This window comes from Papio anubis, chromosome 14 (assembly GCF_008728515.1).
Source record: "Papio anubis isolate 15944 chromosome 14, Panubis1.0, whole genome shotgun sequence".
NCBI lineage: Eukaryota > Metazoa > Chordata > Mammalia > Primates > Cercopithecidae > Papio > Papio anubis.
Window position 1 is genome coordinate 55,060,656 of NC_044989.1, and position 26,391 is coordinate 55,087,046.

General features: G+C 43.6%; 1 protein-coding gene across 5 annotated transcripts in view; it reads left to right on the forward strand.

Annotated features, from left to right (window-relative positions):
* Positions 1 to 26,391, forward strand: part of SPTBN1 (spectrin beta, non-erythrocytic 1) — a 215,097-nt gene that overhangs the window by 149,316 nt on the left and 39,390 nt on the right. For all 5 annotated transcript variants that reach the window (XM_021924821.2, XM_021924817.2, XM_017947527.3 and 2 more), the window contains 12 exons: positions 7,766 to 7,939; positions 12,108 to 12,199; positions 13,495 to 13,575; positions 13,964 to 14,079; positions 17,284 to 17,396; positions 18,178 to 18,365; positions 19,665 to 19,782; positions 21,000 to 21,158; positions 22,128 to 22,430; positions 24,268 to 24,421; positions 25,104 to 25,974; positions 26,062 to 26,199. In XM_021924821.2, coding sequence (XP_021780513.1) covers positions 7,766 to 7,939; positions 12,108 to 12,199; positions 13,495 to 13,575; positions 13,964 to 14,079; positions 17,284 to 17,396; positions 18,178 to 18,365; positions 19,665 to 19,782; positions 21,000 to 21,158; positions 22,128 to 22,430; positions 24,268 to 24,421; positions 25,104 to 25,974; positions 26,062 to 26,199 — 2,507 coding nt within the window. The remainder of the gene's footprint in view (positions 1 to 7,765; positions 7,940 to 12,107; positions 12,200 to 13,494; positions 13,576 to 13,963; positions 14,080 to 17,283; positions 17,397 to 18,177; positions 18,366 to 19,664; positions 19,783 to 20,999; positions 21,159 to 22,127; positions 22,431 to 24,267; positions 24,422 to 25,103; positions 25,975 to 26,061; positions 26,200 to 26,391) is intronic.

Sequence of the window (26,391 nt, forward strand, 5' to 3'; positions counted from 1 at the left end):
TCCTCCCCATCTCTGGACTGACAAAACCTTTGCCATTGTGATTACTCCATAGTTCTGCAAATCCTGATGCCTTACAGAGTGTGAATTACCCAAACTCAAGGCTAGGCGGACAGGTGGGGCAGAGTCAGTGGCCCAGGAGGGACCATCCAGCCCCCTCCTTCCTCTCTAAGGGTTTTGGGTCCATGCAGGGGAATTTGCCTAAGGCCATACTGCTTCTTAGGCAGGGCCTGGACTGGGCTTACTGCTCCAATAAGCAATTAGAATTATGTTATCAGATCCTAGAGATGTTTATGTGGCCCAGTAAGTTTCCTCTCCTCTTTTAGAGTGAGAAAGAAGATGGGTCTGGGATGGAGATATGACTGGTAAAGGTTTAGGACTAGACGGGACCTTGGGAGGGGGAAACAGGAAAAGCGCCTGTGAAAAAACACAGGAATCCACGGACTGTAGGGTGAGGGGAAGGGAAGCTTCTTAAAATGATTTAAAGGAGGATCAGTAAAAACAGGCATTTTCCTCAGAGGAACTGCTGTCTGCCTGCAGAGCCCCCGATAGTCATGTGAGTCTGGTATCGACCCTTGTCCCCATGTTAAGGGCTTAGTTTCACTTTCCTGTCAGAAGGGACACAGGACAGAAGTGCACATGTTGATGTGGGGATGGACACATGCCGCACCAGGGAATCCGATGGCCAATAATGGAGGCAAGACAGAGACACTCCTTTCCTTTGCAGAATTAGCCACTCTTGCAGGCTTCAGAAAGTGTTTACTGCTGAGAGGCGCCCCCCCACCCCCGCTCCATTATGTTTAATTTTCTCTATTGTTACCTCTTCTTCCTTTTGAGAAGATGAAGTTTGGCAATATAAAAATAGCTCTTTAAAAAAATGAAAGCCAGCCAGCAGATGGGAACCGAGTCCCTCACTTCCTTTCACATGGAAGCATGTACCCTTCTTCCCTGTACTGTATTCTGGGTTTTTCCTGTAGCATGAAGAGGACAAGCTTTAAGTCCTGGTTCACCACATACTAACTAGCTGGTAGATTGCTTCATCTCTCTGAGCCACTGTGTCTTCATCTATAAAATGACAGGAATAGTAATTATTATAATGCTGGGTTACTGTGAGGATTAGATGTGATCACAGCTGTCAGCCGCCTAGCAGGGAGAGGTGAACACACAGTAGTTGCTCAGTAAATGGCAGCTAAGAATTTTTAGATCTTGGGAGCTTTGAAGTTTGTAACATGTTTCTATGGATAGCTCTGTGAGATCATGATCACCTCTTGAACTTAATTTCTTGTAATTACTGCTTCCTAAACTTGCCCAGATATTGTGCCTTAAAACATGTGAGAAGCCCACTCTGAAGCAGGTAGAACACACATTGTGGGAGTGTGGTGTACTTGAATTTTAGTCTCAATTCGCACTCCCTTCATGTTGTACCATCAGGAAGTCATCTCACCTCGCTTTGTCTTGTTTATTCTTGTTACTCTGAGGCTTGATAGTTTTTGAGTTGCATCCAGGTCTGGAATGAACCATCTCTTAGCTCATCTGGCATAGCCAGTCACCATCAGCATGGGTCCCTGTGATGTGGCATTGAACTTCTTCAACCTGCATGAATGTGTTTGGGCCCCATCACCACCCTCCCTCTCCCACACCCTGGACCCCATGTTCATGTGGAAACACACACACATTCCATTGAGATTTTGTAGAGAGAGAATAGAGTTGTGGAATGTGTCGTACATGTTTCCTGTTTGTGGGGAGGAGATTCTGAGAGGACCACTTTTTCTACTGCATTCATTTGAATGTAAGTGAGACAAGTGATTATTTGAGATCAAGCTTTCAGGATAAAGTCTGAAAGAACATTGGTTATGTCCTGCTGGTTGGAGCCTGGGAAGGTACCGACAGTCCCCATCTGTTCATTATTATCTTCCTTAACTTCTCATAATTCCATCCACACTGTCCCCTCCACCCTCTTGGAGGGAGACTTAGGAGAATGGCTGCTGCAGTTAGAAGTTTCTGTCCCCCTTGATCTGCAGTTCCCATCACGAAGGCACTTTCTTTGTGATGAAAACAGCACATGTAGGTGGACCACTCACTATGTCACTGCTCAGGTGCACAAACTGACAAGAAATGAGAGGAAAAGGCCCCCGAACAGCAAAAATGTCAGAAGCCCCTGCACCTTTCTTAGAGGCAGTTAGTCCCCATCCCTCACATTTGAAGTTTTGAACCAGGAGCTTCGTTCAATCCAGAAACCACCTGAATTTGAGAAGAAAAGGGGCTGCTATGAATAGTCACGTTTCAGCGTGAGAAATGACAGCTGATCCAAGAGACGAAAGGAAAAACTTAAAGAGCACACGTGAGAGCCATATGCGGAGTTCTGCGACTCCGGGCCGGGAGAGCTGCTCCACCCACCTCTTCTAGGGCGACACTGATTCCACCAGCATCCGTTTCTTGGACAGGAGCGTGATGGCGCCCCGGACAGCTTTAGGAGGCTGACGGGTGTACTGTGGAAAGAGAGAGCACCAGTGTCACCTCAAACAGCACTTGCAGAATGAGAGTTACAGAATTTTAGATTAAGCCCACACCTGTTTTATATCTATTTTTTCCACTTCATTAGATTGCTTGATTTTGATGCAACCTGGCATTGCACAAATAGCAAATTCCAGCATTTCCCACATACCCAAATTAAAATCATTTTGAAGTTTCTGAAGGCAAAATCTACCTCCTGTTTCTTTTTTGGGGGTAAAGAGGATATCCAATAATGTGAGAAGCTTAATGTTTAAAGACATTTCTTTTTCCATTGCTATTATGGTCGGATTTAACTGACCACAGGTAGAAAATATTCAAGGGGAAGAACAATGAAAACAATATAGAAATAAACAATGATACAGTTTTTAAAAAATATATTATAACAACTATTTACATGGCATTTATGTTGTATTAGTTGCAAATAATATAGCCATGATTTAAAATGTATGGGAGGCCAGGTGGGGTGGCTCATGCCTGTAATCCCAGCACTTTGGGAGGTCAAGGTGGGTGGATCATTTGAGGTCAGGAGTTCGAGACCAGCCTGGCCAACATGGTTGAAACCCTGTCTCTACTAAAAATACAAAAATTAGCCAGGCATGGTGGCGGGTGCCTGTAATCCCAGCTTCTCAGGAGGCTGAGGCAGGAGAATCTCTTGAACCCAGGAGGCAGAGATTGCAGTGAGCCAAGATCATGCCATTGCACTCTAGCCTGGGTGACAGAGCGAGACTCTGTCTCAAAAAAAAAAATAATTAGTGAATTTTTAAAAAAGTATATGGGAGGATGTGCATAGGTTATATCAAATACTGTGCCATTTTAGATAAGCGACTTGAGCATCTATGGATTTTGGTATCCTTGGGGTACCTGGAATCAATCCCCTGTGGATACCAAGGGACAATTATATTGAAAATAAAATTTTACTACTTGTGGTAGGCCTCTGCATATAATCTTATTTCCTCAAGGCCAACCACATTCTTCTGTTTTTGCTTGTCCTCTTTTATAGGAGAAAAGAAAGTAAAAAATAATAATCTGAGACTGGACAGGCTTAAAATGGCCACTTGTTACCCAAGTAACCTTCCTTTCAGACGTTTTCCACGCAGCACATAGCTGAGGATCTTAACTACCCAAGGGAAAAGCAGGGAATGGACAAGATACTAAGTTAGGGCTGGCTGCTGGCCTTAACTGCATGTACCTGGGTTGCTGCAGCCTGGCCCTCTTTCCCCTGTGAGGTCAGCTTAGCACACACCAAGCCCAGTCTGTCTGCTGGCATTGAGTTCACTCTGCACATAATTCTGTGCACAGAACCGGACCAAAGACCCCTGAGAATATAGAAGTATAAAGCCTCATCCTTGCATTTAGGAAGGGAACAGTCTAGTTGGAAGTAATAAGAGTGATAAATGAAACAATAGCAAAATTATAATGATTGGTTCCGGGGTTCTGTGGTCCAGATTGTTAGTTGTAGAGTTGTGAGGAAAAGGAGAGCTGTGAGACCCAGAATGATTGGAAATGGAAATATCTCCAGGAAGGAAAGATGGGCCTTGGCCCGAGCCTTGGAAGGTAGATAGGTGTCATAAGGTGAAGAGACTGGGGAGTCAGGACGACGGGTCACAGGCTGAGTGCATTCTTCTACATGTGGATGTGTGCATCCTGCTGGCATCTTTATAAGATGGTGACATCGACTCCAGATGCAGCCTCTACTAGAGGCAGAGTGATGGGAAATAGGAAGGAGAGAAGGATGGAGCCAGATGGGTGAGGGCACGAGCTTGGTGTTGGTACAACAGATAATAGAAACCCATTGTGTGTGTGTGTGTGTGTGTGTGTGTGTGTGTGTGTGTGTGTGACACACCGTGGACCCTTGAACAAAGCAGGGGGTTTAGGGGCACCAACCCTATGCTATTGAAAATCTTCCTATACATTTGATTCCCCCAAAACTTTTAATAGCCTACTCTTATCAATAACATAAACAGTCAATTAACATATTTTTCATATTGTGTATATTACATTACTGTAGTCTTAAAGTAAGCTAGGGAAAAGAAAATATTACTAAGCAAAGGAAGAGAAAATATATTTGCTGATTCATTAAGTGGAAGTGGATCATCATAATGTCTTCATCCTCGTCTTCACATTGAGTAGGCTGAGGAGGAAGGTGGGGGTGTTGGTCTTGGGGTAGTAGAAGTGGAAGAGGCAGAAGGGGAGGCAGAAGAGGCGAGCATACTTGATGTAACTTTATGGAAATAACACAAGCAGTCTTGAATGATTGGAACCCTTGCAACAAATTCAGTTTGTTTTCTGGTACTGCTTTTACATCCTCTTCCTCATCATTTGTCATCTTTTTGGAGGCACTCATTTTCATCAGGTCATCTTCCGTTAATTCTTCTGATGTGGTGTCTGTTAGCTCTTGTATTTCTCCAAGATCCATATCATGAAACCTTCACCCTTCTACCTTTTTGCCATATCCACAACCTCTTTCATAATTTCCTTCATTGGCTCTGTCCTAAATTCTGTGAAATGATGTATAGCATCTGGACATCATTTTCTCCAGCAGGAATTTATTGTTTCAGACTTGATGGCTTTCACAGCTTTTTCTATAACAATGACGGCATCTTCAGTGGTGTAGTCCTCCCAGACTTTCATGATGTTCTCTCTGTTGGGGATTCTATTCCATAGCATCGACAAACCTTTCCATAGAGTTTTGTGTAGTAATGAGCCTTACAAGTCCTTATGACCCCTTGATCTAGAGGCCGAATTAGGGATGTTGTGTTTGGGGGCCAGGAGACCATGTCAGTGCCTTCAGTGTTGAACTCATGGGGTTCTGGGTGGGGGCATTGTCTAATACCAAAATAACTTTAAAAGGCATCCTCTTACTGACAAGGTACTTGGAGACTTCAGGAACCAAAGCATCAGTAGAACCAATTCAGAAAAACAGTTGTCACTGTCCAGGCCTTCTTTCTGTACAACCAAAAGACTGGCAGCTGGTATTTATTTTTTCCCTTCAAGGCTCAAAGGTTAACAGCTTTATGGATAAGGGCAGTCCTGATTATAAACCCAACTGCATTTGCACAGAACAGTAGTTAGCCTATCCCTTTCTGCCTTAAGTCCTGGTACTCCACCTCTCTTTCTCTTACTAGGCTTTTGTGGCATTTTGTTCCAGAACAGGGCTCTTTAATCTGTGTTAAAAATTTGTTGAGACAGATACACTTTTTCCTCAATGATTTTCTTAATGGCGCCTGGGAACTCATCTGCTGCCTCTTGGTCAGCAAAAGCTGCTTCTCCCAACTCCTTGACATTTTTTAAGCCAAACCTCTTTCTGAAATTGTCAGACTGGGAGCTCTGTGAATCTTTCCTGGTTCTGAGGGCTACCCAATTAAAAATTAATAGTCCTACCATCCTTTGCTGGTGTTACATTCTCCTTCACCTTCGTATGCCTTTAAATTGTCATATGATAACTTCACTTTTTCTCAAATCATAATAGTCTTTAGGTATGCCTCTCTTATGGCAATCCTGTACTCACATAAAAGATGCATTGTTAATTATTTATTTATTTGTTTATTTTTTTGTAGAGACGGGTTTTGCCATGTTGCCCAGGCTGGTCTCAAACTCCTGGGCACAAGCAGTCTGCCCGTCTCAGCCTCCCAAAGTGCTGGGATTACAGGCACGAACTGCTGCACCCAGCCAAAAGCTGCATTTTCAATATGAGATAAAAAGATATTTCACAAAAAAGTGCAAGGTCTTTGCATCTGCTGATGTAGCTTCAGGGATGGCTTCACAAATTTCCTTTTCTTTTTTTAGTCTTCAAATGGTGGGCCACCACAACTGTGGACCTCAATCTACAACACATAGCAAGCAGTTCATCCTTTTCTTGTAGTGTCACGACTTGTTCTCTGCTTCTTGAGAGTACTTCCAGCTTCACTAGTGACACTTTGGGTCTCATGATGTTAGTCAAGGTTTACAGTATTGCACTAGACACTGTGAAAAATACACAAGAACTTTTACTGTCATACCCAATTTACTAGAGAGACCATGTGGAGATAATTAGCATCATAGGCATTTTAAGTGGGCACTCACAATACTTGAGCTCATTGCAGTAGGAGTTAGAGATGGCTCTGAAATTATTATAGTAGTACAGTATATACCAAGATTTAGTACTACACAAATGGTGCTGTTACAATCTGTATTTGTGTGTATGAGTTTTGATAATTTTTAATTTTATGACAGATTTGTATATATTTTGTGGTAGTAAATGATAAAATAGACTACCATCTACATATATTTTATGCATTCATGACATATCTTGTTCTTAATTTTTTCTGATATTTCTAGGCTAGGCCATTCATCTGAGTCTTTTCAAATTGTCACAAATCTCTAAAAAATTTTCCAGTGTATTTATTGGAAAGAATCCATGTATAAGTGCATTTGCACAGTTTAGGTCCAACTAAAGGTCAACTGTGTGTGTGTGTATCTAGTACATTTTTATAGTAGATGTGTATGTACTTTTACAGTAGATGTATATATACTTTTATAGTAGATAGTATGTTTTATAGTAGATGTATATATACACATAGGCATTATCTAGTCTCTCTTTCTCTATATTTTTTTGTTCATTTGTTGTATTTAAAATGTTCACCTTCCAAAGGCCTCTTTTATATTTTGATAAAACTGGGTAAAAGGAAAGGAACATTTGGGGTATTTAAATTGCACTACACTCATTTTTTCCCCTTTTCCCCTTCTTTTCTGTAAGTTACACCTTTTTACTTAACCTTCCCCATCCCTCCGCACACAACCACCACTTGGAAATTCTTCTGATTTGATGGTTGTGTTCCCTGTTTTCATTTTGAGCCAACCTTAAGGGTTGCCAGCAGGTGGCAAACCTATTTTTACATTCCAAGTAATCAAAATCCTCACAGGTGTTTGTCATGCAGCTGCAAAAAAATTGTATGGATGGCGGCAGTAGCACTGAAATTCTTCATGAAAATTGGATTCTCTCTTCCCTGAACTTAAACAAATGCTCATTTGTAAACTATATAGCTCCACAATTAATCTCTAAAGAGAAATCAGTTACCATCCCATTAAGTAAACTTTTCTTCTGTGGCTGTTAGGTAAATACTGTCCTTGGACTTAATGAGTACACGTGTTTGTTAATGTTCTGCTCCAAGCAGGAGAGCATCGCATGAATGGGCACGTGTGACTAGGCAGTAAGTCGGGGTTCATCTCTACTCTGTTGAGTGATGTGTCTCTGCCTCTGCTCTCCTGTTTCTAGCCTAAACCCACCAAAGGACGAATGCGCATCCACTGCCTAGAGAATGTGGACAAGGCCCTTCAGTTCCTGAAGGAGCAGAGAGTCCATCTTGAGAACATGGGATCCCATGACATCGTGGATGGAAACCACCGGCTGACCCTTGGCCTCATCTGGACCATCATCCTGCGCTTCCAGGTAAGAGTCTCTGCCCGGGGTTGCTCAGAACTTAGGCTGACCTCTCAGAGGTATGAGCATCCTTGTAGAGCCGGCCTCTGTGTGTCAGAGGGATCAGGAAGACCAGGTTGAAAGCATGTCTCAGAGTCAGGTGTGTCATACCCAGTCCTCAGAATTGAATGCTGCCTCGTAGGCATGTGGAATCTACTACATCCTCCTGCAATTGTACTAGCCCCTGATAATCTTAGCTCTCCTGTCTGACACGTCTCAGTGGCCCAGGGACTTCTAGACTGCATCCCAGCCCACCACTTTGCTGGCCCCTGCTCTAAATGCCTGGTCTCTGCTGCTTGGCTCTCAGGAGCAAAGGTATAAGGATGTGGCCAGTGCTAGGTTATTAGCTTAGACTGCCTAAGCTTCACTCAACTATGACATGTGTTACAGAATATTTTTAGGCAAAGCTGTTGAGGGTTATGGCGTGTGTGTGGGCTCCATTTTCACCTTCTCATTCTCTTTGGATGTGAGGAAGCAATTTGCAGGAGGAAAGTACAAAACGCTTGTGTTCCTTTGAATTGATGATGATTTTACGGGTTTTGTTATACTTGAGGAGGAAGGCTCTAAGTATAGAACTATTTTAAGCCGGAAGGTACTCTCAAGGTCTTTTTGTTCACCACTTTCACTTTATGAAGAAATTGGGGACCCAGAGAAGTTTGAAACCTTGCCCCTGATGACGCAGCCAGCCAGGGCTATAGCGGGCGCCTCTGACCCCTTAAGAGAGGGCACTCATTTTGGGACTGTGCAGCACTACGGGTGTGATTATTGGTTCTTTCTCCAGGCGGATGCTTCGTGCTCATGCGTTCCAATTAAAATTGGAAAGGCAGGAACAACTTTGTACTGTAGTGTCAGGTTTCTCTACAAACAAATATTCTAACAGTCCTGTCTCCTCAGTGACTGTGTTCTCTTGCCATTCCTTCCTGTTCTGCCCCTTTAATAAAGATCTGCTTGATTTTTCTAGGTAAACAAAAACCTCACACAAAAAGGAAAAACGAAAAATCAAATTATAGCTTGCTTTGTTTTCTTATTGAAACTCTGAAATCAGCCTGTGAACAATCCCTTTTCCTTCTCACTTGCCCTAGGATTGGGCTTCAGATAGTGTCCTGAGTATATATGTGGGAGGAAGGGGTAGGGGACTAGAATGAGTTACAGGAAGAAACAGCTTCCTGACTGGCTGGTTCCCAAGCTGGCTGATCATCCGATGCCATTGGGAAACCGTCTTAATAATTCAGGTTCCCAGGGCCCAGCCCTAGTAATTCTAATTAAGTAGGTCTGAGGAGAGAACTGTTGTTGAAGATGGTACAACATCATTAAAGGAGTTAATTACAGCAATCAAGGACATTTTTTCCCTGGACAGAACTCTTATATTTCTGTCATTTAGATCCTGAATGATTTGAAAATGGAGTAGCCATTGAATCCACTAATTACTGCTCTTGTGTCTTATGGCAACAGAGGTGAAATTATTAGCAGGACACTCCTCAAGCTTCACCCCAGTTTTATGGAGTAAAATGTTGTATTTCTCTTACCTTTGGCCTGCAGTAATCAGCGTGGACGGGCATCCTGACTGGGGGCTGTCTTGAGAGCAGGTCAGCACCCAGGTCAGGGAGCTGGCACACACAGCCCTTTTCAGGATTCTCAGCGTGAATTGCGTTGAGTCATTGACCAGTTCACTTCCTGCCAGTTTGCCTATTCCTATAATTCAACTTATAAATGCTGATGTGTATTTTCTTCCTTTCTGTTGCAATGAGAGGCATAGACTGCTAATGTTACCGCATGGCCTGCAGTGTTGGTGTCTGACATGACTCAGCTTTCTTCAGCAGCTTTATTAAAACATTACCTATTCTACAAAAATAATATGATTATGAATCAGCCAAGGCCCAGTTATAGATATCTAGCATATCCACAAGGATACTTGAGGTATCCTTATAGATACATAGGGTGAAGCTTCCCTGTGTATCTACAAGGGTCTCTCCTTCCCCCAGCTCCTGAATATACGGTTTTATAAGTTCCCAGTGTGTGTGTGCGTGTGCTCTCACTGCTACCAGGATATGGCCTGACCTGTATGTGCATAGAGGTGTCCATTAAATACTGATGATGACACAGATTTTTATAATGCTGCCCCTTTAAAAGAGAGTAAAAGGGCCAGATACAAAGTGGCTCATGCCTGTAATCCCGGCACTTTGGGAGGCCAAGGCGGGTGGATCACTTCAGGTCAGGAGTTTGATACCAACCTGGCCAACATGACGATACCCTGCCTCTACTAAAAATACAAAAATTAGCCAGGTGTGGTGGCACGCACCTATAATCCCAGTTACTTGGGTAGCTGAGGCAGGAGAATCACTTGAATCTGGGAGGCGGAGATTGCAGTGAGCCAAGATCACACCACTGCTCTCTAGCCTGGGCTGCAGAGACTGTCTCCAAAAAAAAAAAAAAAAAAAAGGTGGTGAGAAACTGGAGTGGAAGTCTCTGAGTTTGCCTAGTTTAAATAGGGAGCTGTCTTCATTTCAGAAGGGTAGACTTCGTTTCCATATGGACAAATCTGGAAACTGATACCCTTCTTCGCACAGAAGCATAAGAAAGCCAGTGAGTTACTATGTGAAGTTGCAGCCTGACTTTCCTGGTGAGCCCGTCTCTCACCCCTTGAGTGAGGGTTCTTCTTTTTTTTTTTTTTTTTTGAGACGGAGTCTCGCTCTGCTGCCCAGGCTGGAGTGCAGTGGCCGGATCTCAGCTCACTGCAAGCTCCGCCTCCCGGGTTCACGCCATTCTCCTGCCTCAGCCTCCCGAGTAGTTGGGACTACAGGCGCCCGCCACCGCGCCCAGCTAGTTTTTTGTATTTTTTTAGTAGAGACGGGGTTTCACCGTGTTAGCCAGGATGGTCTCGATCTCCTGACCTCGTGATCCACCCGTCTCGGCCTCCCAAAGTGCTGGGATTACAGGCTTGAGCCACCGCGCCCGGCCGTGAGGGTTCTTCTTCCACATTCCCTTTCTGCACTTGAGCTAATGATCCTAATATTAGAGACTGGGGTTTATGCAAACTCAGGCTTCACCTTCTTAACACAATTAAAAATAGAGAATTTTTTAAACATGTAGTTGTTTCAATTCCCAAGTGTTTTTCCTAGTTGAAAGTTTGTAACTTTTTAGTCCTGTATTTATATATTTTGTCTTCATTCTCTCTCTCTCTTTCAAAAAGAATTCTGGGAAGTGTTTGTAGATTGAATGGAGTGAAGGTTGTAGGGAGCATGACAAAGCAGAGAAGCTTAAAATGGCTACAGCTGGAGGTGATGAATGGACTCCTGGCCAGCACCATCCACTCCTGACTCCATTCCACATTTTACTGTATAAGAGGAAACCTTCATATAGTAGACAAAAGTGTATTTGGAGCATTTGTCTAAAATTACGTAGCTGGCAGTTGGCGCCTAATCTAAGAACTAACATTCATGGACCCTTATGAGCTCTGCACTTCATTATATCATTTAAGTGCATAACACTGCTGTGAAATTAGCCACTGTCATTATTTCCATTCCTCAGATGGGGAAGCTGGGGAACCTGCCCAAGGGCACATGGTAGGTGATGGAGCCTGGATTCACATACAGGCAGTCTGACTTTGGTGCCAGCTGACGAGGCTTTGTTTATAATGTTGCAAATATGCTGCCTCTGAGCGGCTTATGAATGCACACCATGGAAGCACAGCGCTTAAGCACACACTTGCTCTAATGGTTTGGAAATGGTGCACACAGTGCCCTCATCAATGAAGGCTGCACCTAGTGTGGAAAATGTTTACTTACGAAAAACCGAACGCAGTATTTTTCTGGGGGTCTGATGAGATTCCAGATACACTGTGTGAACCACTGTGCTTGCTTCTCACTGGAAAGATGGGCTGTCTCAGGGGTAAAAATGACCTCTGATAGGTGCTGGGAAGTCCCTACAGCCTTCTGTCTGTGCGACGTAGAAAACCTAGTTCTGGTTGTGTTTCTGGTTGTGCTTCTGAAGGAAGCAGTTTTCATTCACAGGGTAGATCGTCTGCAGGACAAGGCTTTGATCTCCAGTTTATTCTTTATGTATAGGCAGACCTGTTCTTCAGTGGCTCTTTGAGACAGCTGACCCATCTATTTGTCTAATATTTCTTTGTAAATCTTAGATCCAGGATATCAGTGTGGAAACTGAAGACAACAAAGAGAAGAAATCTGCCAAGGATGCATTGCTGTTGTGGTGCCAGATGAAGACAGCTGGGTGAGTGTGAACGCAGAGGGTATTGGGGCTGCTGCTTCCAGGACTGAATTCCACTGCAGTCATCACTTAGAAGGTGTTGACAGGTATCTTTTCCACTGCTTCCATGGGGAAGTCTTGTTAACACGTAAGCAGTTGATATGACTTTTCAATTAGCTCTCGGAATGGAAGGAGTTCTAATTTATATTTTAGACCTGTCATGTCTTCATAATCAGTTTCCTTCTCTTTATTAAGGAAGCTCCAAAGAGCATTATATTTTGAATTTGAAAACCCTGGAAGCATGTTTAGGAATCATATCCATGATATTTTAAGAATACAGTTGTAGGTTTTCTTCATCCTTTAATTTCTGTTTTGGGGAGCTTTCTTTGCACAGTAAACATTAGCATAACCTTTTAATATTATCTGTGTCAGTTTCCCTTTGATTTTTTCATTGAAATTTCATTGAAGCTGTTTTTAGAGAACCGCACCTTTTTTGTTGCTCACTACTGTTAGGACTCAATTGATGCTAAACCTTCGAGTTCTTAGCAAATTGGTTTAAGGTTCTAGGTACTTACTGAGACCCAATTTTAGGTTAATTAGATTTACTGTCAGAACTTCTTTAGGTATAGACGTAACTCTAATGAACATGAATTCAGAATATGAAAATCAGAACTCTGTCCATTATGAGAGCTAGCTGAAAAGTGATCATGTCTATAAAGAGCTTATGGCCTAATAAAAGGGTCAAGTCAGGTATGAACCTTTAATCAGCCACTGATATAAAGTTATTAATAGTCAATATAGTATCGAATAGCTGTTTCATTATGGGTAGGTTTCAAACATAAATTTTTCAGGGATTTTTCATCCAATTAAGTGGCATATGGAAGAAAGAAAGCTGAGTGTCACATGAACAGGTAGTCCCACCACTTCTTGTCCCAAAGTAACGTGTGACAGGGGACTGCAGTTCCTGGTGTCTTTGTAGGTACAGTAGAAAGCCAGTGGAAGCAGAGGCCTCACAGATGTCTAGGTTGTCGTCACTTTTTCCTAAATAAGAGTAGTGTTTTAAATCTACAACACAGTTCACATGTTTTGTGAGATTGAATTACCAAGCAAGAAAAACCACATGGATGCATGTTTTATTTTTATTTTATGGCAAGCTGGAGTTGATGGGATTTTTGTTCTGACTTGATTGTCCTTAGTGATATTCACTGCTTTAGGTTTTACAATGCTTACAGACTTATTTATTAACAAAGCACTTGGCAAAAGTATAAACCTCCATGTGGTAATTGTGTTGCTTTTCCCTTCTGCTTTGTCCTTGGCAGGTACCCCAATGTCAACATTCACAATTTCACCACTAGCTGGAGGGACGGCATGGCCTTCAATGCACTGATACACAAACACCGGTAAGTCCATACAAATCATCCTAGCAATTGTGGGGCAAAAGGTTGCTGTCCATCCATAGCAGGTTTGGGTGACTTTCCCATATCCGTTGCCTTAACTGTTGCACCATGGTGGAAATTCCTACATTCCATGTGAGGAAAATATGGGAGAATATGTAAATTCTTCCACACAAAATAAACAGGTTCACCCTTAATCTTTCTTTTTTCTTAATAAACTTTGAAGTGTTTATTCAAAAATCAGGTTTCATTGTTTGATGATTCCATAATAGTATATTTTAGAGTTTTACTCCACTAAGTGGTGATTTTAACCTTTTTGGAGTAACAGTCATGTTTCATTGGTCATATTTCTTTTCAAGCCATGATTTTTGTTGTGTTCCACTGTTCTGCACAGGCCTGACCTGATAGATTTTGACAAACTAAAGAAATCCAACGCACACTACAACCTGCAGAATGCATTTAATCTGGCAGAGCAGCACCTCGGCCTCACTAAACTGTTGGACCCCGAAGGTAGGGACTCAAGGGATAACAGGTGGGATTTGTAGCATCTGTACTATCCAGGTGTTAATGTAAAATCTGTTTTGTGTCAGTATGTTTCATTTGTATGGCATACTTTGGGAATTATCAAAGGAAGAGCTTAGTTTTGGTTATGGGAATTTTTTGAGGATTTGTGGAAAGGATGACACTCAAAAAAGGCCTTGAAAGATGAATACGATTTAAACAGAGTCTGAAGGAGAGTGTGTGCAGGCAGAGCTACTAGCATGAGCAAAGGTGCAGAACCAGGAAAGAGGAAGGTGTGTTTGAGGACTAACAATTCAATGGGAATGGTGGTTAGGGTAATAGTGTGGATGGGATCCCCACGGGGCAACAGGCAACAGGGAGTCATTGAAGGTTCTTAGCTGCTGTGCTCGAAGTAGAAAAGTAGAAAACCTGGCATAGGCTCTCAGTGAATGCTTGTTGGCTGACATTTATCTGAAGGTGGCAAGCAGGTTGGATGGGGATGGGTGGAGATTGGAGGCAGGGGCCTTGTTATGAGGCTGTGCTTTGCTTGTGAGCAAGTAAGAGTTTAAATGAGGACGGCGTACTTGTGAAAGGGGAATGGAGGTGGAAGGAGCAGCAGTCACAGTCCTTTCTTACAGATTCATCCCATTCTCTGCATGGAACTAATCCCTCTTTACTCTGTGAGTCCCTGTGTAACTTGGAGCTGACCTGTGTGGAGCAGTCCCCCAGGTTGTATCTCCCTTACTTAACAAAATCCTAATTCTGGGTTTCATTTCAACGTGAGCTCTCATAGGAACTTTTTCTAATTTTGAGAAGCATTTAAAATTTCAGGATTTGTTTGTAGTGCTGAAGATTTATAGATCCTCTCAGCTGTGAACAAATATTGGAGAGGGAAAAAAACCGTGTGTATGTGAGTGAAAGTTTAAAGTTCTTTTAAATATAGAACAGGAAGTTTAACTCCCCAAAGGCAGATCAAGGTCATGAGGCCTCCAGGCAGGCTTCTTACTATTTTCCAATGCATCAGATTCGCTGATATGTTGGTTACAGGAAGTTGAGATAAAATTATCTTTGTACTAATCCATTAAATGATTTCTCAATATAAACAGAAAACTAAAATTCCTTGGGTTTCAATAAATCTTCGTGCTTAACCCCTATCTTACTATGGGAAGGAATTTTTCCTTACCCCACTTTCTTTGTGCTTTGATAAAGAACCTTTTTTTTTTTCCCCTATCACAGTGACAACATTTTTAATAACTTGCTCATTAGTTAATCTTTCTAATCACCGCCCAGTATGAAAAGGGGGATTGGTGTTCCCCAGATCACAAAACAAGGAGCTAAAACTGGCAGCTGATTTCACTTTTGTCCTGTGGTTTGATCTTGATTATTAGTTGTCCGGGACCCCAAAGAGCATCAGTTAAAATCTACTTGTAGACAAGTTAAATAAAAAGTTTTGCCTTCTCACTTCTTTGAGTTTTGTTGACATTTTGTGTTGATTAAATTGGATACTTACACTGGCATTTTTTTCTGGCTGTCCTCCAGTTCACTCTCCTTTGTGCATACTTTGATGGGTTGAGCAGACACAGGAGCCCTGGGTTAAGGAACAGTACCTATGATTCTGGCCTTCACCGCCACTGGCTGCCTAAGTGACCCTGGGCAGGGAGCGTGCCAGCAGTGCGTCCTAATGTTCTCTTGTTTAAATTAAGAGAAACAATTTTGCTCCATACAAGGCTGTCAGGGGTGGCAATAGGAATGGGGGTGTATGTATGAATGTATATTGAAAAAAGAGCCTGATGATATCTGTTAAGAGCTGTCCTGTGTGTTCTTTTCACAACCTATCCCAAGTTGAGTGCTTTACTCAATATTGCCAAACTTCAAAGACTTGCCATTTTCAGTTGTTTGTTCCTTCTCTCAGTACCTATTTATTGACCACCTGCTTTGTGCAGGGCAGCACAGCAGGAATGTGGGAGGTGGAGTGGCTTGCCAGGACAGGCTTCTACCCTTGACAAGGACTGAATTTTGTAAGGCAAACAAAACATGCATAAAAAACCATAACCTGGCAAAAAGTGGACTATGCGTCCATACGAAGTCCCAAGGGAATAGAGGAGGGAGACAATAATGTCAGCTGTAGGGATCATAAATGGTTGTATTGGGTGGTAACTTTTGAAATGGACCTTGATGGATAGTAAGAAAGTTACGGGATCAGAAAGGCCATTTCAGACAAAGGGAGATCATGAGTAAAGGAAGTCATGTTGGAAATTATGTGGTATGTATAAGGAATGGTGAATGGTCAAGTTTGATTCAGAGATACAGTGCTAGGTGCAGTGGCTCACATCTGTAATTTCACCTACTTAGGAGGCTGAGGTGGGAGGATTGCTTGAGCCCAGGAGTTTGAGGCTGCAGTGAACTGTAATCATGTCACTGCATTCTAGCCTAGGTAACAGAGTGAGACCCTGTCTCAAAAAAATTTAATAAGGAATACAGTAGCTGAGAGGTAGGACGCTATAGAATTTAGGAATGTCTAGAACAATGCTTGACACTTAAATGAAGCGTGGTGAATATTTGAGAAATTGATGGAAAAAAGGAAAGGAAAGTTATAGCCAGATTCTAGAGGACTGAAGCGCTTATACTTTATTCTTCATACTGAGTAATTTTGAGCTAGGAGGAACTGTTCATAGCTGTGCTTCTGGAAGATCAATCTGGGTGCACTATGTGTAAGGAAATCAAGTAGTAGGGAAAGCTGGTGGAGGGAGCCATTGTTTCAGGGCTGGTTATGTGATAGGATGGGTCTGAACCATGAGTCACAATAAGGATTCCACAAATAAGGGTCATCCCAACTCAGACTCAGTGACTAGCTGCTGGATACTGGTAACAAGAAGATAAAGATATCTAAAGACTGAGTGACGTGGGGCGGTGCTGGTCCTGTAGGAAGAAATAAGAACTCAGGCAGAGCAAACCCAGTATTATGGTAGGGCAGGGAGAGGAACTGTGTGTCTGTGGAAGGCATTTCATGAATATTCACGTAATAGGGAATCGGTGAGATGGTTTCACCCTCATTATCCTTGTAATTAATGCACTGATGGCAGAATGCTCAAGTGCAAACATGAAGACCCTGCACCGTTCCGTGTTGTCCAGCAGTCGTTACATTCATTCCTGCTGCCTGGGTGGGGCACAGTAGCATGCAGTACACTGAACAAAGTCTTCTCTGGGTTACAGACATCAGCGTGGACCACCCTGATGAGAAGTCCATAATCACTTACGTGGTGACTTATTACCACTACTTCTCTAAGATGAAGGCTTTGGCTGTTGAAGGAAAACGAATTGGAAAGGTGAGCTCATGCCAGTTTTGTGAGTTGTGAAACATAATTAAGGTTCATTGAGCCCTCATTCTCCCATGCACTCATAAAATTTGCCAATAGCAATTTGTAGTGGGCTCTCCAGATGGTAGGGAAATCAGCGGAAGCCTCTTCATCCTGAAGGGTAACAAGAGGTGGGAGAGATGGCCACCATATTTAGGAAAGGATTTGGGGGCTAACTCAAACCCAGAAACATCCTTCTCCTCAACCTCTCCAGGAAACTGGGTATTGGAAATCTGATCGAGTTGGCTAATGTCATGGGTGTGACATCCTACTTACCACAGTTGAAAAAGTCCTAGCATCATGCTTTTTACTTCTCATTTGGCGATGTTCACCTACCATGTTTTCAAAACACCTCAGACCAGATGACATTGTCCTCTCAATGCAGTGAAGTAAAAAAGTAATGGGCATTTATGGGACAGGATCAAGCTAAATAGAGCCCTTTTTGTTTCTCTAGGGATTTCAGATGTTAGGCTACAGAAATCATTCAGAATCTCTTTGCTTGGGGGTTGGGAAGTTACAAAACCAATTACAGTTAGGCTGTCATTGCTCACAAATAATCAGTCTAGGTGCCTCTTAGCAGATGGTTCCTTGAGTTAAAATGCTTGTGCCCAGGTGCGGCCGAACTGTTTCAGAGCCGGCCAAACTGTTTCAAAGCCGGTCATTTAATGTGTGTGCACTCTTATAGGGTTGCAATCGTATTTAACTTATGGAGCGACATGATCTTTTTAATTTTTCTATCCCTTGTTTACAGGTGCTTGATAATGCTATTGAAACAGAAAAAATGATTGAAAAGTATGAATCACTTGCCTCTGACCTTCTGGAATGGATTGAACAAACCATCATCATTCTGAACAATCGCAAATTTGCCAATTCACTGGTCGGGGTTCAACAGCAGCTTCAGGCATTCAACACTTACCGCACTGTGGAGAAACCACCCAAGTAAGATGCAGATTATAGTGTGTGATCATTAATATGGAAAGACACATCACTGTAGCCAGCCAACCCTGTGTTCTGATTTCTGTAATCTCGTCTCTTAACTGAATGCCTCTCGGTATTCAGTTAATTTCATCTGATTCTGTGTTGCTGAGATTTATGATAGATCATGCTCTCTCTGAGCCCTTCCCAATAGAAATGTACCACTGACATACAGGATATATGAGAATTCTAAGAAATGGTACAAGTCCTCAACCCCTTATCCAAAACCATTGTGCCCAGTGTGTTTCAGGATTCCATAATTTTGGGATTTTAAAAAAACAGCACAGCTCATATGTTGTATATTACAAGACCCCAGATGGGACTAAAGCAGTAGCCCATAAGCCCAGTAAGTATCTGTAGCAAAATGTGTAAATATTCACATTGCATTAAAGACAATAAATAATTTCATAACAGTTCAGATCAAGTTTTGCAACCCCAAAAAAGTTTGATTTTTTTTCATATCTTTTTTAAGTTCATAATTGTTGAATAAGGATTGTAGACCTTATCTATTGCTTACCATAGTTCCAAAGTCATTTTTTTCTTTTCTGAAAACGGTTGCATATACCTTGGTAAGGTCTCAGAAACCCACTGAAAATTACATTAGGTAGACATTTGAAATAATCTGTGTTGAGTGCATTCAGCTACACTGAATGAATGAAGTAAGTCCGTTGTCCAGGATTTAGGGTTTAAAGCTTGACTGAAGTGAATACAAAGATTATTGCATGCCCTTGACACCCTCAAATATAAATGTCAGCAACAACAAACAACTACGAAAAAATTCCACAGTTTGGTATGTTTCAAGGTTTGTAACAGCCAGTGAGCAACCTCCTGATGTCTCTTTTACATACATTTCACGTAAGTCAGACCAGAGTTAAATGATTTTTTTTTTTTTTTTGAGACGGAGTCTCGCTCTGTCGCCCAGGCTGGAATGCAGTGGCGGGATCTCAGCTCACTGCAAGCTCCGCCTCCCGGGTTTACGCCATTCTCCTGCCTCAGCCTCCCGAGTAGCTGGGACTACAGGCGCCCGCCACCTCGCCCGGCTAGTTTTTTTTTTTGTATTTCTTAATAGAGACGGGGTTTCACCGTGTTAGCCAGGATGGTCTCGATCTCCTGACCTCGTGATCCGCCCGTCTCGGCCTCCCAAAGTGCTGGGATTACAGGCTTGAGCCACCGCGCCCGGCGAGTTAAATGATTTTTAAAATGCATGACTGTGTGAAATTTTTTTTTCTCCAGTAACAAATGAATGTTTTCCCCTGTGTTTAGATTTACTGAGAAGGGGAACTTGGAAGTGCTGCTCTTCACCATTCAGAGCAAGATGAGGGCCAACAACCAGAAGGTCTACATGCCCCGGGAGGGGAAGCTCATCTCTGACATCAACAAGGTAAAGTGGATCTGGACTCTGCATGGGCCCTGACCTCCTGGAGGCTTCAGGTTCTATCAGTATGTTTCAACTGCTAAGAGGACAAGAGACTGGAAGGGGCTGTCCCCACCTGCTGAATTGACAATTGGCAGCTGGTGCTTAGGTGTGGCAAAGGACCAAGCAAACAGTGGTGCCGGGCTAGGCTGCTGGAGGCTTCGGGGGGTAATGTTAGATTTCATCAAACCAGCTTTGGCGCAGGCTATACACCTTGCTACTCAGATACATATCACTTTACTTCTCATCTGAGGCAATTGTTTGAAACATCTTTAAATTACAGAAAGGAGAATTGAAATTTCACGTGTTTGGAATCATAGTGGTTGTGGGGCTTAGGATGTTGGCTTCTTCCATTAGAGAAGCTGTCAAATAAGCAATTTTAATCATCATGCCTGTTATGCCTGCAGTTATAGAAATTCACAGCAGGCATTATTTCCAACTAGAAAGAAATTTGAAAATTCTAGAACTCTGGTCACTTGTACACAGCTACATTCCTTTTTGCTGCTCATTAAAAAAAATTTTTTTTAATGGGAGACAGGGTCTCGCTGTAGCTCAGGCTAGTCTTGAACTCCTGGCCTCAAACAATCCTCCCACCTCAGCTTTCAAAGTGCTGGAATTACAGGCATGAGTCACTGCATCTGACCCCACTTAGATTCCTTTGAGTGGAATGTTCGATCTTTTTTTTTTTTATGTGAAGAAATACGTTTCATAGGAATGAATTTAATATGGACAGTGGGTCAGGATTTTCAAAGAAATTTCAGATGTGTAAATTTTTTTAAAGTGGCTCAGGGTGGAATGAATGAGAAATTCATATGAATTCTTAGAAAAATCATGTATCTTTTTTATATGATCAAAACTATTTAAGATAATTTATTTCCTCTTAAAGTAAGAGATTTATGATTTACTTATATTGCTTCATATCTACAGTTTTGTTTTCCAAGTACAACACAGAATCTTTAGATTTAGATGACGGAAGAGCGTTCCCATGAGGATACACTGAGAGAAAAACCCATTTTTTTCCTCAAGGCTTGAGAGTCAATGATGGTGGGAATGGGATTTCCCATTCAAGTTGTCAGGTCTTTTTGAGAAATACTAGCTGTTGACTGTAGCCACGGAAGTTTCCTTGAACACTACAGGAAACTGTTTGTGTTTGTGTGTGTGTGTGTGTATTTTCATTTTTGTAGGCCTGGGAAAGACTGGAAAAAGCGGAACACGAAAGAGAACTGGCTTTGCGGAATGAGCTCATAAGACAGGAGAAACTGGAACAGCTCGCCCGCAGATTTGATCGCAAGGCAGCTATGAGGGAGACTTGGCTGAGTGAAAACCAGCGTCTGGTGTCTCAGGTTCTGCTCTTGACATTATTAAAAAGACTGTTCCTGGGGTAATCTAGAAACACAGACATATGCCAGGGGCATAGGGCCAGAGGACAGCTGCTTATCAACATTCGTTATTCTGGAGGAACTGTCAGGTCACCTTGGCTACTTCCCATGAAGAGGATGTTTATAATTTCTATATATATATTTCTGTTTATCTAACTTTTCATAGATGTGGAAGCAGCTCAAGCAGAGTTTGTTTAGAGCCATTGAGTGTGTGTGAACTGTTCACATTTATAAGTTCTAACAGTTTCTCTCTTTTCTTTAATCTTTGACCAACTAATCCTTTGAGGCAGTTAGACTGGTTGTGAAATAAGCAAAACTGGCTTGCTTTTCCACCTGACTTGATATAAGCTATCACCTGCTCTAGCTTTTCAGTCAGGTACTAGATATGAGCTGGGCCCCTCTGCAAAATGAGCAGTTACTAGTTTGCTTTGAGGAGGGCATCTAAGCTCAAGGCAGAGACCAGTGAGGTGGGGGACTCAGGAGTCAGATTTAGATTTGAGACCACCAGGGATTAATGTGTGCTCAATATTTCACGTCTGTTCTGTTTCCTTTGGCAGGGGGGTGACGGGCAGGGGGCAGGAATGTTTTGTTTTTGTTTTGTTTTGTTTTGAGGTGGAGTTTCACTCTTGTCATTTAGGCTGGAGTGCAGTGGTGCCATCTCAGCTCACTGCAACCTCTGCTTCCTGGGTTCAAGCGGTTTTCCTGCCTCAGCCTACCAAGTAGCTGGGGTTACAGGCACGTGCCACCACGCTCAGCTAATTTTTGTATTTTCAGTAGAGACAGGGTTTCACAGTGTTGGCCAGGCTAGTTTCGAACTCCTGACCTCAGGCGATCTGCGCACCTCAGCCTCCCAAAGTGCTGAGATTACAGGCGTGAGCCACCGTGCCTGGGTGGATTTTTTATTTTCCTTCTTTTCATTCCGTTTCTCTGTAGGACAACTTTGGGTTTGACCTTCCCGCAGTTGAGGCCGCCACAAAAAAGCACGAGGCCATTGAGACAGACATTGCCGCATACGAGGAGCGTGTGCAGGCTGTGGTAGCCGTGGCCAGGGAGCTCGAGGCTGAGAATTACCACGACATCAAGCGCATCACAGCGAGGAAGGACAATGTCATCCGACTCTGGGAATACCTACTGGAACTGCTCAGGGCCCGGAGACAGCGGCTCGAGATGAACCTGGGCCTGCAGAAGATATTCCAGGAAATGCTCTACATTATGGACTGGATGGACGAAATGAAGGTAAAACCTGACTGAAAGGAAGGAGGACAGAGCTGATCCAACCAGCGCTCTCTTCGCTGGGACTCATTCACTAAACCCGTACATACAGCTGTGTGCCTTGTCTAACTGCCCACTTGTACAGCTAGAGAGGAGCCACATCACCCATGGGAAGATTGCTAGCTCAGGAATTAAATGAGACATGAAGTGTGAAGAAGTTCAGTAGCTAGAGCTCTGTTTCTGTGATTTACGTCTCACGTAGATATATTCCAGTGTAGGGAATCAATCACATTGTGGTTTTCTTTATTTTTAATTTTTCGGGGTTAAACTAACTTGCCATTTTCATTGATCTTTGAGTGAGTGGTACTACTTTGGGCAGGGGTCCCAGAGAGGTGGTATGGGGAGAAGGAAGGAGTGGTAGGTGCCGTGGACAGAGGAGAGGTCGGGAACCAGGCAGCCAGAGTTCTGAGGGTGAGTGCCTGAGTTGCCTAATCCTCTTTGAGCCCTCTTTCTTGGTCTTTAAATGGAGATCGTACTTACTATCTACCTCATCCAGTTATTGCAAGGATGGAATGCAGTAGTATGTGCACAGATCATAGGATGGACTGGATGGCAGTGGCTGCTCGTGCCGTTTATTGACTGCTCTCAGCATAGAGTTCCAACCTTTCCCCCTTCCCAGGAAGAGACCTGCTATCATGCCATGGCCCTGTTCCTGTCCTCCGATGCAGGCCATGGAATGCTCAGCCATGTCAAGCAGTTCTCCAGCTGGAAGGGCTTTAGCCTTGTAGATAGAAGAAAATAGGTCAGTTTTCAGACAGTCCCATGAAGCCTCCTTTGTCTCAGCACACTGCGCTCCCAAGCTTGACCTTACGCAAGAGATTCTCTTCCCAGGATATAAGCTGTCATCTGTTGCCTACCTCTTGGACTGTTCCTGGCAGAGGGGCAAGGGCACCTGATACCATCAGTTTTCCCTCCTATTGGTCCAGATTTATGATTTTTTTAGGTCTTGTCTCTCTTGACCTCTCAAAATAGAAATGTTCTTAAAATGTAGCAGAGAGGGACTTTTCATTTTGTAAATCATGATGCACATTGTAACTCAGTTGGTCCAGAGACTTCTTAGAAGTAAGAGTGAAGTAGAAATCCCGTCTGACAAGGATGTAGAATGAGGCCCCCAAATTTGGCTGGTTGATGGAAGAAACAAGAAAATATCAGTTGATTCAAACTTAAACCCTAGAAGTTGCTTGGGGTCTACTAAGCAAGACAGCCACCTGACCCTGCTCTCCTTATTGGTTTAAAGATGTGGCTTATAAGCTTTTCAAGTAGATTCTTCTCCCATTGATTGTGTAAGTATAGTAGAGGCATATCAATAAGCTCTTAACGGAGGAAAAACATTCACTTACAGGCTCAGCAACTTCTAAAAGATTTCTTTCAACTTGAAGTGACCAAGTCTATCATCTTTATTTATTTGTTTATTTTTAAGTAGTTGTTGCAGCGGTTTCTTCTTGAAGTTTCAGTTTATATTTTGGAATCTTTCATACAGCACCCCTGCCCACCCTCCCCACCCCCACCCCTGCTGGCCCTCACCACCTTTTTCTTCTATTCTGCACTTTTTAGTGTAGATTTGACTTGCTTATTCCAAGGTTGGTGATTGTTAGTTTGTGATAGCTCTCCTGACTCAGGCCTTCAGGTTTGATTTGTTTTGTTCTGGTTTGTTGACCATCATCTTCCCCTGAAGGTGTGGGGTCCATGGCAGACTAGAGGGAAGGCACAGCTTCATTGCTGGCTGTTTGTCCAAAGATTATGTCATGCTGAAGTCAAGGCTATAGTCACAGATGTCCTTTTGATTGCTTCTTGTGCACAGGTGCTAGTATTGTCTCAAGACTATGGCAAACACTTACTTGGTGTGGAAGACCTGTTACAGAAGCACACCCTGGTTGAAGCAGACATTGGCATCCAGGCAGAGCGGGTGAGAGGTGTCAATGCCTCTGCCCAGAAGTTCGCAACAGACGGGGAAGGTAAGGATGGCCCATTCCAAGCATTACCTCCAGATCACCAGAGATTCATATTTATAGAAACACAATGGGGCTTTTGAAGTTACTCTTCCACTCTACATTCCTGGTGGGTTTGTCATGGGAGCATGAGATACAGTGGAGTGGCCTTCTGAACACTAATTCTGTCTTGTTTTTCTGGAATTCATATGTCCTTTCCTTAAATACGCAAATGCTGCTTGGCTTTGAGTGGCTTGGTGTTTGGCAGTGAGACTTTTGCCTGACCTCACTCTTTCTGGCCATGCACCGACACCCTGGTGTGGCTGCTCCAGCGGCTCCTGGTTTTCACAGCTGGTTGCACATATCTCTGTTTGGAGGATGTTTAGAATGATTTGGTTTTGCTTCGTATATTTCTAGAAACAATTATATGCAATTGCCTTTTTCATATGATTCAAGTGCTTTCTTGCAAGAGGATGATCACTTGGTCTGCGGTTGTGCCAAAAAAAAAAAAAAATTTATCATTGCCCTCACTCCTGTTCTAGTCAAGATATTAGAAGGTGCTCCATTGCCTTATCACATGGCCCTGCATTTAGATTAGCAGTGAGCTAGTAATCATAAGTACACGGGGTGTAGCTCACTGCCTGTCGGTGAGCCTGCACCCATGCTGAGCTCCATCACACACCTACATTCCTTCCTTGATGTTAAACAGGTTACAAGCCCTGCGACCCCCAGGTGATCCGAGACCGCGTGGCCCACATGGAGTTCTGTTATCAAGAGCTTTGCCAGCTGGCGGCTGAGCGCAGGGCCCGTCTGGAAGAGTCCCGCCGCCTCTGGAAGTTCTTCTGGGAGATGGCAGAAGAGGAAGGCTGGATACGGGAGAAGGAGAAGATCCTGTCCTCAGACGATTACGGGAAAGACCTGACCAGCGTCATGCGCCTGCTTAGCAAGCACCGGGCGTTTGAGGACGAGATGAGCGGCCGCAGTGGCCACTTCGAGCAGGCCATCAAGGAAGGCGAAGACATGATCGCGGAGGAGCACTTCGGGTCGGAGAAGATCCGTGAGAGGATCATTTACATCCGGGAGCAGTGGGCCAACCTAGAGCAGCTCTCAGCCATTCGGAAGAAGCGCCTGGAGGAGGCCTCCCTGCTACACCAGTTCCAGGCAGATGCTGACGACATTGATGCCTGGATGCTGGACATCCTCAAGATTGTCTCCAGCAGCGATGTGGGCCACGATGAATATTCCACACAGTCTCTGGTCAAGAAACACAAGGACGTGGCGGAAGAGATTGCCAATTATAGGCCCACCCTTGACACGCTGCACGAGCAAGCCAGCGCCCTCCCCCAGGAGCATGCCGAGTCTCCAGACGTGAGGGGCAGGCTGTCGGGCATCGAGGAGCGATATAAGGAGGTGGCAGAGCTGACGCGGCTGCGGAAGCAAGCACTCCAGGACACCCTGGCCCTGTACAAGATGTTCAGTGAGGCCGACGCCTGTGAGCTCTGGATCGACGAAAAGGAGCAGTGGCTCAACAACATGCAGATCCCAGAGAAGCTGGAGGATCTGGAGGTCATCCAGCACAGGTGAGCGGGGCACTGCCAGTCACTGGCCTGTTCCTTGTGACCACTAGTGGCCCAGGAGGTAACCACCCTGTCAAATTGCCGTTTCAGATTTGAGAGCCTAGAACCAGAAATGAACAACCAGGCTTCCCGGGTCGCAGTGGTGAACCAGATTGCACGCCAGCTGATGCACAGTGGCAACCCAAGTGAGAAGGAAATCAAAGCCCAGCAGGACAAACTCAACACGAGGTGAGCACGCAGCCAGCAGCCTGCCAGCCTCCCACGTGTGGGGCCGGGGAGGGTGAGGTCACTCACTGAGCCTTGCTGTTGGGAATTTCCCACATGGGGTCATTGACATTGCAACACGATGTCGTGGCATTGGCACCTGCCTTTTGACATGTCCTTGTTTTGTAAGAAGTGTCTCTCAGGGCAACATCGTTG